The following is a 15,700-nucleotide window of genomic DNA, read 5'->3' on the forward strand; positions in this document are numbered from 1 at the left end:
TTCTTACGTTTTAGTGGTTTTTAAGTTGTCTGATGTGGTCTAAGATTTCAGTTTCATCAGTAGGGAGCATGAAGAAGGAATGTGATGGTGTAATGTGTGATTTGGCTAAATTAGCTAGGTTAATTTCGGTTTCATTTTGTTTTTCAAGGATATCGTTTGCTAACTTAGCCCCTATAGTAGTGAAGTACTCATTACATTTATTAGCCGACTCTTTAGGGGTTGGGCAAGAGTTAAGTAGTTCGGTTGAAGAGGTGGCTTTGGATTTCGAGAAGTCACAAACTTCACGAATAGCATTCCAGAGTTTCTTTGTATCGTTCTTACCTTCTGATAATATTTTGTTTTCGTATTCTGTTTTAACTTTGTGTAAAATGTTAATGCAAAAATTCCGGTATCTATTATAAACGAGGCGCGTTTCAGTATCTTTCGGATACCGTCTACATTTAAGATGTAGTTTATCCCTATGCTTCATGCATCTTATTAAGCCAGGTGTGATCCAGGGTTTCATGGTGTGTTGTGATTTAGCCATTGTTATTTTTTGTGTGTGTTTAGTGATGGAATCGTTAAGTGTTGTTGTAAATATGTTGAGAGCCGCAGTTACATCTGTTTGTGATATCACTTCAGACCAATCAGTATTTTTAAGATCGGCTGCAACTTCAGAATAATTTACTTTACTTATTTGCCTTTGTTGTGGTTTGGTACGGGACAGGGTCTTAAGAGCTACTAAACAAAGATCATGATCTGTTACAGATGTTTTACAGACAATTCCTACAGTTTCGTATTTTGTTTTTAAACAAATATGATCAAGACATGACTTTTGTCTAGTAGGTAGTGTTATAGCCGGAACAAGGCCGTGCTCAGCAAGTGTACACAGGTATTCGTCTTTACGGTTGTCATCTGATTCTGCTAAAATATTTATGTTAATATCTCCCGCTATAACAATATTCGGTGTACTTTTGCATATATTTAGGATTCGTTCTAGATATTGAAGAAAATTATTAACATTAGTATTAGAAGGAGAGCGATACATTGCAATGACATCAATAAAATTTGAAATCTTAATTAACAGAACGTTAGCGTCTATAAATTCTGGTTCGGTGACTGTGGCACTAAGGGTGTTTTTAACATACACGATTACTCCACCGTTTTGGTTTGTGTATTTAGTGGTGTGGTAGTGTTGGTAACCATGAAGAGATCTTATAACCGGATTTAAACCTAAACGGCATTCAGTAAGTATGATTATATCACAAGTGACATCCATTCGTTCTAATAGTATAATGAAATTATCAAAATTACAACTATGACTTCTAATATTGAAAGTAATAATTTTTAGATCGTAGCTTTTATCTATAGATTTTGAAAATAGTTCAGGGGAGTCTATTGCGTGACAGGGGATTGCTATAGTGTTATCAATATCTTCAGTGATATTATCTAAGATGGCCATTTGGTATAATTTTTTTCGCTGGGGTGAGTTTCTTTATAGGTGCTGTCACGCATTTTGATATAATTATTTTGGTTGGTTGAAGAAAAAATAATATTCTGACTTATTTTTGGTGTAGGGTAGTTACCAGATAAAATTGTAATAATGTTTAATATAATAGTTATAATATAATATGTAATAGAAGTTTTTCTTAAGAGGGTAGAGAGACGATATAAGTACTTATAAGATAAATATTTTAATAGCATAGAGTTAAAGATATTATTATTATGTATACATAATGTAGGATGGCACACAGAAAATATAGTTAGCAGTTTTACAAAGTAACAAAACTTAAAGTGCTTTGAGTCACAACTAGGTAAACACATGTTTAGCTTATGACTATGAGATCTAGTATTATCACTTATGTTAAACGACCTAAGTGGTCTTAGGATCACGAGGACGAGTAGAACCAAGAACTTGGTCAAGGTCATAAGTGTTTCGTATGAGTTTTGGGAACTTCTGGTCCTCTCTTCGGACATAAATGGACCCATTTTTGACCCAGCAGAATTTGAAACCGGACTGCTTTGATCTGTTTCGTGCTTCACGAAAAAGCTGCCTGTTTACTTTAGTGAGCCGCTCGTTGAAGTAAATTTTCCTGGCAGTACCTCCGAGGCCGATGTCGCCGGTGCTCAGGTTGCGGCGAACCTTTGAAGCGTGCAGGATCTCGTTGCGCTTGTTGTTGCGGAGCAGGCGCGCCACCACGGGGCGCGGCTCAGCGGCGGCGGCGCCGGCGTCGGGTTTGGACTTAGGGCCGACGCGGGTCACGTGGTCTATATCGCTCACGGTAAGCTCAACTCCGATTTTTTGGGCTGATACAAGGACAGTGTGTGTCAGGTTTTCGTTGTCGAACTCTGTAATACCGCATATCTCTATCTCGTTGCGTAGAGAGAATTGCTCTTGGGTATTGAGTTGCTCTTGTAGTAAGTCAATCGTGTCATGAAGGGTGGAGATTTCTGCGTTCTGGCTCTTTAGATTGTTAAGATTTTCATTCAGTTCTTGAGCGTTGCTTTCTAGCTTCTGGATTCGACTTTCCCACGTGTTGACTAAAGTTGTGAGTGCTGATAATTGATCAGATACGGTTTTTTTGAAATTGGCGAAGTTATCAGTTTGAGCATTGAATTTTTCCTCCATAAATTCTTTCAGACTGGCTAAATCGGCATTGGTAATTGTACTCAAATTCGAAGACGCCAGTTGTTTTGGTAGAGGCCTACGTCCAGCAGTGGACTGCTATAGGCTAATGGTGATGAACTTAATTAGGGTACTAAAGGCGGTCTTATCACTAAAAGCGATCTCTGCCAGACAACCTTTGGATGGAGGGAATAAGAGATTAAGGTAGATGGTGATAGTGAAAACTCAAGTCTTTTGAGCCAATACAAGAGTCCAATGGATCTGAATTCCACCATATGCGATAACTTATAACTACTACATGGCTGTTATGCAAAATAGTAATATTAAGTGTTATGTAACTAGTTTAAGTTTTCCGAATCGGTGTTGGTCCCCAATTTTTTGCCATTATTTTAAGATCATCTGCATCTTCCGTCTATGTCCGAGGCGCGCCCGTGGTGTAAGCGCCAGATCATCATTAATCTGAGGTACTTCGGAAGTACCATGGAAGTACCTAATTATTTCTTCATGGTGGAGCAGAGCAGACATGAGTCGATAATATCAAACTGCCATAATGTCACCTCCATGCAAAATTTGGGAAATGAAAGTTTTCATTTTCTCTATTATTTTATGGCTACTGCTGTACTACCCACCCAGTATCAATCATTCATAAAAATGTGAAAAAGAAAAAAAGTTTTGATTTTATAATTTGGTTTTGATTTTTATAATTTTATTGTTAACTAGTTTAATAAAACTTATTTGATTGTTCGGAATAATTATTTATATTTTCATACTTTTTTAAGAAACGAAATAAAAAAATACGTAAGTAACAATAAATACTAATATAAGTCACAGTACCTATCACTGGTTAGGCATCATCAAAATTCATCATCACTGAACAAATCTTAACGAGTAACGGGAGAACAGTTGGGAATTTTCTAGTTCATTTTCACATCCAGTTACAGAGGCTGGTTTGGAATTCAGAAATAAAGCATTCCCAACGAGTAACACTCCCATCGAGTAACACTGTGACTAGATGACTAGATGGCACACTTTTCATCAAGAATTCCCAACTGTATACAGTGTGACAGGTTTGATGTGTGACTCGATGGGAACAAAGGCATTAAAATAACATATTCTTATAATTTATTACTTAGGTATTAAAGCTCTCTTTTTCGAACTGGGGTTAACTGAAGAAAACATACGAGTAATAGCTAGGTATACCTACTTAATGGATCCTAATGGATCTCATTGTACCCACCTATCGTAGCGTGAGTTGGACACATGAAGGGAAAGATGGGTTTTTCATTGGAACTTGTTCACCTTCAGACCTACATCGGGTAAGTCAAACGTATTGATTTATGCTAGAAGATAACAAGTAAGTATACCTACTCGAAATACGTATTACCTTGGTGGTTATACAGTTATACTGTATGTCGTTTTATGTATTTTAACTACTTAGTCAGAAAAAAGAGTTGCTTATGAGGCCCACTAGCGAAAATACCTACTTTAATTTGAAACACCACCGACCAGTGATAAGTGATATGAGGAATACTTACATAATCAATTACAGCGTGTGTACGTGTATGATTAGATACAATTCATACAATAATCTGTAATAATAATAATCTTGTATTTATCTTTCACCTATAATTCTAACTCTAGTCTGAGACAGTGTAGTTCCTCATTCTCCGTTTCTCCTCACAGCAACAGCGGATTCACCCCGAGTCAAAAATACATCGGTAGGTATTTAGGTATATAATGTACATCTTCTGGTCTCCGCTTCGGACATCTCCGCTCATCTCCGCATTGGTGAAGCGTGGGCCTCAGTGAACGTAATCTGCCTAGGTAATTGATAAAAGATAAAGATAAAAGATAAAAAGTATTTATTCGGTGTCTAGCACCACACACCAAAAAATAATAATAACATAAGTAAGTACACAAAAAATAAAACAAAAAAACGAAATTTAAATTAAAAGTGAAACAAACAAACAAAAGAACATGAAGAATAATAAAAAAAAAAAAAAATAATAATAATATATAATTATAATGGTGTGAGTTGTCCAGCACCGAAAAGGCCCGCGCCTCAGCTTACACCGCTACAGATGAGGTGGCATCCACCCACCTGACGCGGCACTGGTTTTCAGTCGCGTCCTAGAGTGACTGTCATTTGACCTACTTTTATAAAAAAAAATTATATATATTGTATATAGGTATACGGTTATACATAAATTTTATACTTAAATACCAATACTGGAAAATATAATAGCAATCATAAAAACATACACATAATATATAAAGCAAGCATGTATACAATAATATGGTCCTAATGCAGAATAAACTAATAAAAATACTAAATGAGGGTAAATGTGCCTTCGGCGTTTCAGCGGGCGAGCGACACCGGTCACACCGGTCGCCTCGCTTGTTTCAGCGCTCAGAACAGCCCGTGCCGTCGGCTGAACACTACGGTGAAATAGTTTTACAAACACAATAGATACAGTGTGAGTGAAAAAGGAACACAATTAGCACCACACAAGATCTATTTTTCAATAGCAGATATTGAAAATTAAAAAAGGTAAGACAAAGGTTACACAACACATTTAACAAATAACTACCTAATTTACTTTTTATAATATAAACGAAATAACTATTTAAATTGTATTTGGGAGCGTCATTCATTAGGCCTAGGTAAAAATTTATATTTGTTTCAGGTTAACGTTTCGTCTGAACAAAAGTGTATTCCTGATGATATGTAAAGGATAGACGGTGAAGAGATAGACTAGTGGAAGATAAACGCATAGACAGGCGGGCTGATCCCGTGGGATTGAGTGGGAAACTAGTACCCTCCACGTGTCGTGACGAGAATGCCAGTAAGTAAGTAAATTGAGGGTAATCAAATCAAATCACTTCACCTGTCAGAGAGTGATGTCGGTTGGACACTGGACATTATACCCGTTGTCTCCCTAGGCACCCTATTAAGGGGGATGCTGGGGGAGTAGCAATCACGATCGACCGGCCCGAGGAAGCTGATTGGGTTAACGAGGTTATTGTTAAGGACGTCAATTTATGTAGGAATAGGAGGATCGTGCAATCATAGTAATATTGTACGAAGAGCAAGATCATTACGATTCTTGTTGAGTTTGCGATTGAAACCTACCTACCTACTTACCTAACTATATACTTACATAAGTGTCGTAGTTGTAGGTATAAGTGAAAACAAGTGAAATGAAACATTTATTTGCACATATCCATACGGGATGTCTCGTAATTTAACGTCAATGCTGACCAATGAGTCAGCCAAGTCGATGTTAGAAAATGTAGTTAACTACGCAAAAACGCATTTAAAAAGATAAATCTTTACGATGAAGCTGAAAGCGGCTAAAGATATCTAATTCCTCCCTTTCCAAGTCTCATCCCAAAAAGGTCAAATTGAAAGAAAAAATACGGTAAAGATCGCCTTATAACTTATAACCTAATGGGACAAAATGTGGAGAAGCTAAGATAAGAGGATAAAGACTTTCCCCCTTATTCATAGAGAACTTACAAAACGTTTTAACTAATAAACTGTTTTGTCCCTCTCCAACAAAGAACAATTTGTTCTTTGGCAGAGAGGGACAAAACAGTTTATTAGTTAAAACGTATTGTAACTTTTCTATGAATAAGGGGGTTAGACCATAAATATCTAGATTATCTAGGTACCTACATAATATATGAACTCTACAATTTCAACTTGCATGCACGCAACATGCACAGGCTGGTTTGCATTTATAAGGATTTTTCATGTCTTGTCATATACATATATCGTATACTTAAGTATTATCTGAAAAATGTATGCTGGGAGTGGAGATCGCACCCTCAATCTTTAGTGTTAGAAATACACATCTACCTAGGAAGTCTAGGAATGTAGCCTCGCACACCCACACATGGAATTTAGAGAGTAAATTTACAGCGTAAAATCCTGAAAGCACAATTCGTTGCGATGGAAAATGCCGGATATTTTATTTGCCCTGCACTTGCACTCTTGGCTCGTTTTTTTTTTTTGTGTCGGAGCGTTCTAAGAGCCTGCTGATGAAATATCCGGTATTTTCTAATGGCAAAGAGCGACATCAACTCAAACTCGGGAAAGGATGTTATCTAAATACTACCTACATACCTACCTATGCTATTCTAGTCTGAAAGAGCCTCGCCTCGTTATGTAGTAATGACATTTTTGTGATGATGATATGTGATGTGTAATGATTGTAATCACTTATTTTTGGTAATTCCTACAAAACGTCACGACTAGGGATGGAGATGTTGATCCAACCCGAGGGCAGTTTTTATGTCCAATAGCAGCGCTATGTTTCATCGACTGAATTCTAACTAAAGGTATGCGCTAAATCTTATCGGTATCGTATAGGTAACGAACGAAACGGATTTTGATAAATGTAGGGAGAAACGACGTTGGCATTGTCGATCAAGTGTACGTAATTGTGTGATTTTCTATAAGTACAAAGAATACTGAATGCGATGCGTTCGTTGCATACGTTGCTGAAACGTGGACACTTATATACCTACCGGACTTAAGCTCATGCTTTGGAAGATTTACTGAAATGAGAAACAAGGCATATCTAAAGCTTACCGCCTACGCAAATAGGTTATTCCAATCACTATTCAATAGCTAAGCCAAGGTTATACTATCTTATCTCTACATACTGACTCTATTATACAGATAGACTTCAGCAGTAAATCGTAGCTATTTCAGTCCACATGCAATAAGCACATTAGATCGAAATGATTTATTTTTTTTATTTATTTATGCTTTTATTGCACAATTTACAAAAGTAGTTGTACAATGAGGTGGACTTAATGCTAAGAGCATTCTCTACCAGTCAACCTGCAGGAGGTTCAGGAGCAGAAAGTAGGGAAGTGCAAAAAAATAACAAAAATCACAATCAATCAATGAATCTCACAAAAAAAAAAAAAAACCTACACAAAATCTACCATAATTATACCTACATATATATAAAAAAAATATATAAATCTGTACCTAACATTCTAATAATATATAATAATACATTTATATATACTTATACATACACATATATATATATATATAAATATTAAACACTAAAACAGAGGTACATGAAAAGGCTGTAATTAATTATATCCTAACTTGTTGAGGTAATGAGACCGAACTAAGGATTTAAAAAGTGCACGACTGGGAGACTTCCTGATAGACTCAGGGAGATCATTCCACAGACGGACTGCTGAGACAGAGAAGGAATGTAGCATAAAGCCAGACTGATGTGATGGTAATGATAATAAAAGGTTGTGGGAGGAGCGGAGGTGTCGGCTATGAGTGTCAGACAAAAAGTTAAACATGGACTTTAGGTATGGAGGGGATTTGGGTTCATGGAGGACAGAAAACAGAAGACAGAGAATACGTAAATTTCTCCTATCTCGGATAGGAAGCCATTTCAACTTGGCACGGTAGCTGGACACGTGATCATACTTCCGTAGACCGAAAATGAAACGTATGCAGGTGTTCTGCAAGCGTTCCAGTTTATTAAGGAGTGCCTCGGTCACATCCAAATAGCACACGTCAGCGTAGTCGAGAATGGGTAAGAGAAGAGAGGTGGCCAGAGAAAGCTTAGTCTGAAAAGGTAAAAAGTTTTTAAGGCGTAGAAGAGAGTGCATCGAAGCGTAGATCCGACGCGACACACTGTCAACCTGTGGGACCCAACTCAAATGTTCATCGATTATGATTCCAAGGTCTTTGACTGTAGATGTAAATGGAATATTACATCCATCGAAAACTAAGGGAGTTGAAACTAGGTCATGGTTTGACATTAATTGAGAGCTTCCAACTATTATTGCCTGACATTTCGTAGGGTTTACCATAATGCCGAACCGATTTGACCACTCTAGTATCCTGTTTAGGTCTCCATTTAGGTGACTAATAGCCGAGACGAGGTCATCAGGATTAACTTGACTGTACAGTTGCAGATCATCAGCATATAGATGGTAGGAACAGAAAAGGTTTGAGGAAACTAGATCAATAAAAATTGAGAAAAGTAGAGGAGAGAGTATACCGCCTTGAGGGACGCCAGCAGACAAATCAGACCAGTCGGATAGTACCGAGCAGCTCCGAATAGCCTGCCGACGACCCCGAAGATAGGAAGAAAACCAGCTGACAGCAGCGAGAGAGATCTTGGATTTTTCTAGTACAGCTAACAAAAGGTCATGGTCCACAGCATTAAATGCATTGGTGAAATCAATAAGAACAAGCACGGTAATCATTCTTTTCTCCATACCGCTTCGTATGTCCTCTGTGACTTTCAACAAGGCAGTCGTCGTGCTATGCCCAGCCCGAAAACCAGACTGGTATGGGTTAAGGAGACCACCATTTGACAAAAACGCGGTGAGCTGGCGGTGGACAATCGACTCCAGGACTTTGGACAGGAAAGGTAATATTGATATGGGACGGTAATGGTTAAGAGAAGAAGGATTTGCTATTTTAGGGAGAGGAATAACATAAGCTTTACGCCAAAGATCAGGGAAATGTCCAGAGGTAAGGGAATGGTTGATGATGTGAGTGATGGCAGGGAGAAGGATGTCGAGTAGATTGACCACCATAATGCGCCCAATGCTGTCGTGACCTACCGCCTTAGATTTAAGGGACAATATAATTTTCCTGATCTCTTCCGCTGTTGCCGGTGCGAAATTGAAGGTATCGATGTCTGGCGTGGGCATATTTTGAATATGGTTTAGAGTTAATGTTTTAGTAAAGGTGTCGACAGTGGAAGAGGATGCGAAGTGTTTGTTCAGATTGTTTAAGTCGAAAGGGATGTGCTCATCTTGTTTGGGAGGCTTACCCACGCCAAGAGACCTGAGAAATTTCCAAATGCCTGCAGGCGAGGATAATTCAAGTTGCTCAGCGATGTATCGGCGTTTGGCGTTCCTACACATCTGGTTACACCGATTTCTAGCAACCTTACAAGCAGTCCAGTTTTCGTCAGTACGCGACATTTTGTACCTACGAAAGGCTCTATCTCTCCTAACCATAAACTTTCGGATAGTGTCATTTATCCAAGGAGTTGGTCGATGTTTGAGTTTTACTGGTCGAACAGGAGCATGAGTATCGAAAAGTTTAATGATGTTAGTGCAGAGAAACTCAACTTTGTCATTAACATCAGGCAAGTCCTGCATGTCACTCCATTGGATTTGTGCGGCATCGGATCTAAGCTTCTCAGCATCGAGCTTGGTGAAGTTGCGTTGAAAAAGTACCACTGGCTTTGGTTTGGGAATGCGTAAGCGATACGAGCAAAAAATTAAATCGTGTTTGGAGAAACCAGGCGCGAGATATTGCCCGTGGCGAGCTATGAGAGAGTCATCAGAAGTGAGGATAAGGTCAATTGAGGTGTCAGTTGTGGAAGAGTGGTGAGTGGCCGATAACTGCAGAATTTTTAGGTTCACTGAATCGACAATTGATCGTAATTTTCGGGTGCGAGAGTCAGGAACGAGCACATCCGTATTAAAATCACCCATAATTAAGTGATGTGAGTAGTTGGGGGTTATATTTTCAAGCACAGCTTCTAATGAGGGGAAATAATTATTACTTGGGGGGCAATAGGACACTCCAAGTAGAACCTTGACGCCCAGATTAATTTCAAGGAATAAATATTCAGCGGGGGCATTACTGGACGAAGGAGACTGGGCAATGACTGAAAACGGGATATCACTTTTCAAGTAAATAGCTACTCCTCCACCCGCTCTTCCCACGCGATCATTACGAACTAGGACATATCCAGGGAGACAGTACGCATGAGAAGATAAGGTAGGTTTTAGCCAGCTCTCAGATACCAAAACTGCATGAACTATGCCCGATGAAAAAGTATTTAGCAGTTCATTGTAATGTTTGGGAATGCTTTGAGCATTAATGTGGCAAACGTTGAAATTTTTGGGAAGTGAGGAGAATTCTTTAATTAAAATATCACCTAGACACAGGCCATCAGCATCAGCGCTAAGATAAGATGAAGAAGAATCAGCCGATACAAATGATTCATCGTCAGACTCATCAGACATAAGTGTTTAATAATAAAATATATATTAGTAATATACTTAAATAAATGATATACTAATAAATAAATATAGGTAACTACTATAGAATAAAATAAATAAAGCTTATAATAATTGCGAGTAAATTATATAACTCTAAAATTGATTTAAACACAGCAAGAACACAAGTAGAAAAACTACCTGCACCGTCCTCCTGCTGGCCAAAAAGTTAATAATACTGACACTTAAAAATATTAATAACAGAACAAGTGTGGATTTCTGAACGCAGCCAATACTTTGACAGTTGACATTGACAAAAATTCAGTATCACAGATTAAAAATAAAAAAAATTGGCAGATTGAAGCTGACACGAGAGAAAAATTACAAAATAAAAAACAAACTTGGATGAATTGAGAAAAGATAAATAATTAACTACCTTACATTAATTAATAATCTCACCTACAAAGCTACAATCCGCTAGGAAAATAAGAAATTATCCACCGAAATGCGTATTGATTTAAAGCACAACCGAAATCAACGCTTGTGAACACCGGCTTTACTTCTGGTTATGGGAGCAGGCTGCGCGACTGGGGGCTGAGGCGCCGTGGTTGGAGTCACAACTCTGCTGGAACCAGGCTTCGAGGTGGGCTTGGTGCCGGGCGTCTTGCGAGCCGCGGGGGCCGCTGTCACCGCCGGGTGCTTGCTGCACAGCTCGTCCAACTCCAGCTCAGACACTATCTTCACCCTGGTGTCTGGGAGCTTAATGAAGATGGCACCATTACTTGTCCAGCAGGCCCTGATACCGAAGTGCTTGCGGGCCCGGATGAAGATGCGTTGCCGTGTCCTGGTCAGGAATTCACGGATAATGATGGGACTTGATTTGAGTTGCCTCTTGTTATCCCAAACTACCGACCTGACAGATGGTGTAGAAAACCTCACCAGAATAGGCCTGGGCTTTGCAGGATCCTGTATGCCTCCGATCCGAACACACTGGATGATACTAGACTGATCAAAGTGTGACTGACCCAGCTTGGTGACCACTGTGTGTGTAATCAGCGCCGTGGGGTCTTCTTCCTTCTCCTCTGCTATGCCAGTGAAGAGGAGGGCATTGTGACGGCTCTGAGTATCAATTTCATCAACCTGCTTTACTAGGCCAGCGATCTGCTCGTGCATCAGGCGCAGGATGGGCATGACTGAGTCCTTGAACAAGCCGAAATCCCTGGAGAGATCATCAAGCTCTGGCTTCCTGCTTGAATTGGAGGACTTCAGCTTTCTCTCGAAATCATCCATGCGATCCGCAATCATCTTCTCCATGTTTATTTGTTGCTCTAATAGTTCTTGTGTAGAGACCATAGTGCAGTTGTCAGTGTCAATAGTGTAGAGTATAGGTATTGACCAGCAGGTAGGTGCAGTTTCAGGAATTACTGCATATAATTGCCAGATAACAATTATTCACTGGATTTGTGTATGTAAATAACCAATTTATGTTTGAAAAAACTTTGTTTTTTTTAAAAAGCTATTTAATTTATTAAAAACTCTACAGTGCAATGTTGTCTATTTATTTGCAACTACCCGAAAAAAATGATTTTCATAACCATATGATTTCATCTTACATGCGTGCGGGGGTGGGTCTTTCTACTAATGTGTAAGGTATATAATATAGATAATGCTATTACTTATTGTATCTATGCAATTTATCAGTAGAACCGTGCTACTAACATAAAAAAAAAAAAATATATGGAAGGTACGTATACGTATACAACAAAATAACATAATCAGGATTCAAATTTGAGACTGCTGAAAGTAGAGTCGACGTAGAATAGGTATCATCGCAAAAAGAGATCTACCGAGGTAGCTCTTCAAGGTCTCACCACTCCCAAGGGTCATATTCCAACAAACACTATAACAAATGATACAGAAACTCGTTATATAGGTCAGGGCTTTATTATAATGTTTTTTTCCTAGACATAAATAAGAAGCCATCTTTTGTTGTTTATCTTTTACGAGCTTATTAAGTTTCAATAAAATATTTTGGTATCGTGGCCTGTTTGCGGCCACAGCAACGATTGTCTATAAACCCTATTATGATAGAGTTACAATCCATATAATCTTAGAGGGCTTGGAAATTTGATAGCATAGATTTTCGACTTAAACTGTGGTTAACTATTTATTTTATTCGCTACATACACACTGTCCGTTAGTATTTTATTATAATTTGAATTAACTATAATTATAATGTATATTCCGTCTGATAAGAGTGTGACATACTCTATTACTTACCTAACATTTGAGGCTGCAACCATCTTTCAGATTATAGAGGTAAGCCCTTAGTATGAGGACGCATTCGGTGATACCTACATTGGGTCAACTGTTTAACATCTTGTTGGATAAAAGTTATCAGAAATTGCTTGAATGAGTGGTGGTTTTGGTTGAATATGTTAGGGTCGATACTAAAATTGTGTTATTTTACTTGATATTGTCGAATGAATACCGATTTAAGTAGGATTCATTCGACAATGCCATAGTTCGAAGCTAAAAAAAAAAAAAGAAATAGTAATGGCGGTTGGGTTGACTGGTTGAGCAGATTCAGTCGGTTGCTAGCTGTGGTCCAAGACGGACGTGTATCTGGGAGAATAAATTCATATTCAAGAATAAAGAGTTTTATCTTGTGCCACATTGATTTGTTTTGTCTCCACTCCACCTCCGAGGATTGTGTCTTCTACAGTTCAGAAGTGGCAAACGACCAAAAAAAAAACGTAAGTAACACGCCCATTCATTTTCCTTATTTTGCTTCTGGATTTTTTTGTAATAAGTTCATTAATATTACTGTTGATAACATTTTCTGTGGTCACGTAGCCATTAAAATCATAAGTTTGCCACGTGGCTGCTTTAAGAGCAAAAAATTAAAATTGAGGGTATTTTTGAAATTTTAATATTTTATTTTGATCATCTTCCTGGGCTATGGCATTACATAGGGGGTTGAAAATTTGCTCAGATTTTGTCTACAATGCACGGTTATCGAGATATTCCACATTTTGTGAAAGTTTTAAATTTGAGGGTATTTTCGAAATTTTTATATTTTGTTTTGACCAGTTTCCTGGGCTAGGGGGTTACAAAGGGTGTTTAAAATTTGCTCAGATTTTGTCTACGATGCACGGTTATCGAGATATTTCACATTTTGTGAAAATGTATGCTTGTGCTTAATATTTCTTTTGTTTTCTTTTTTTTTTTCGGTCCTCGAGCTACTAGACGATGGATGAACATCCGCAAGATCTGGAGTCAAGTCGGGATTCAGTTCGCCGACGCCTCGAGACGCCTGGCCGTGGGGAGCCACGGCCTGCCACTCGCAGCAGAAGCCGCAGCCGCTTGAGGACGCGCAGTCCCAGCCGGCTGCACAGGGAACCGGGGCTCGGACAGAGCCTTGAGCGCATCGATCTGCTCGAGCGGGAGCTTCAGCGAGAGCGCCAGCGAGTGGACGCTGCCAGACGGCGGCGCTCGAGTCCACGGCGTGTCAGCGAACACCGTGAGGAGCACCGGCATCGCAGCTCTTCTCGTCGCAGTGGAGCTGTGCCCCCAGTAGAGCAGCGTCGGGAGCATCGCAACGACGGAGACTTACCCAGGTCACGTAGTCCTTCTTTTTCCAAAAGAGATGTTATAGACATATTCAATTCTATTAAATGTGGACTTCCATCACAGCCATCCACCCAAGTTGCGCCTCATCAAAAACTAGATCACAAAAATATTCTACCGAACTTTGACCCTTCCACGAAAAACCAACGTATTGATGTTTGGTTAAAGAAAGTCAACGAATGCGCCTCGGTGTATGGCTGGGATGAAAGGACCACTACGCATTTTGCGATGCAGAAACTCCAAGGCCTTGCCAAGACATGGTACGAGGGTCTAAATTCGATACTATTTACTTGGCAACAATGGCAAGATAAGCTAGTTAATGCTTTTCCCTACGAACAAAACTACGGCCAGGCTTTGGAGGATATGCTGAAAAGGAAAAGTCAATTTAACGAACCGATAGAAGTATATTTTTATGAGAAACAGACTTTGGTTAATCAATGTGACATTGTAGGCAAACGTGCTGTGGACTGTATAATCCATGGTCTAACAGATAGGACATTGAGGTCAAGTGCTCTTGCTCTGCGTTGTACTGACCCTGATCAATTATTGCAGTATTTGGTTAGTAACAAAGACTCACAGCGCTCTGCTGTGGATCGAACTGAGTTTAAAAATGGTAATCATTCTTCCACAAATGATAGCAGCGGTGGCCAAAGTCAGAGAGCGGGTGATAGTAATGTTCCGCCTACTGGTTGTTACAACTGCAAGGAAACGGGACATAGTTTTATGTATTGCCCTAAGCCCCTCTTAAAATGCACGCGGTGTCAAAAGATCGGGCATTTGGCAGATGTTTGCCGTAGTAACCCTAAGAATCCTGAAAATATTGCCCGCGGCCAAGTCGGCAGCAATAGTGGTCACACCGATGCTGTCAAAAAGACAATGGGTATTGACTCGGTTGAGGCTCAGTAACGTAAACCCAAATTCTAAGTTTACGAAGGAAGTTACTGTCAATGGTGTTACGATGCTTGCTTTCGTGGATTTTGGTAGCGAGGTTACTCTCATAAGAGAATCAGTTAACATGCAGCACAATTCTGTTCCTATACATCAATGAAGGGCTTTGGAAACAACATACCTAGTTGTACAGTCGCTAGGACAGTTGTTCTTTTTTAGGGAGGGACAGATATACAGTCGCGCCTGTCGCTGGTCTAGATAGCACTCAAAGTCGACGTCCAACTACCATCGCGGCGGATCGCATGATGCCATGGATCCATATCGCCGCTTTAGATATTAAAAAACGGGAACGATTCAGATAGCAGTGAATTTGATTATTGATTATGAATCACTCAATTAAACATAAATAATATATTATTATGATTCTTGTTTGTTGCTTTATATAAATATTATATAGGTATTAATAAGTATGTGGTATTTATTTTAAAACTATGTTTAAGAGAGAAGAAGCTACAGACTATTTCATTGATTGTTTCAGATCAAATCCGGCAATCGATCGAG

The 15,700-nt window shown here is 39.1% G+C and overlaps 1 protein-coding gene across 1 annotated transcript; it reads right to left on the reverse strand.

The window, feature by feature from the left end:
• Positions 1-1,852: 1,852 nt before the first annotated feature.
• LOC125490421 lies at positions 1,853-2,608 on the reverse strand. The gene has a single exon (XM_048629595.1). It carries the CDS (start codon positions 2,606-2,608, stop codon positions 1,853-1,855), a length of 756 nt encoding a protein of 251 aa, XP_048485552.1.
• Positions 2,609-15,700: the final 13,092 nt, after the last annotated feature.

Source organism: Plutella xylostella, chromosome 23 (genome assembly GCF_932276165.1).
Source record: "Plutella xylostella chromosome 23, ilPluXylo3.1, whole genome shotgun sequence".
NCBI lineage: Eukaryota > Metazoa > Arthropoda > Insecta > Lepidoptera > Plutellidae > Plutella > Plutella xylostella.

Excerpts from the sequence above, each read along its gene's own strand:
- LOC125490421 (XM_048629595.1), bottom strand. The coding sequence starts at position 2,608 with ATGGAGGAAAAATTCAATGCTCAAACTGATAACTTCGCCAATTTCAAA.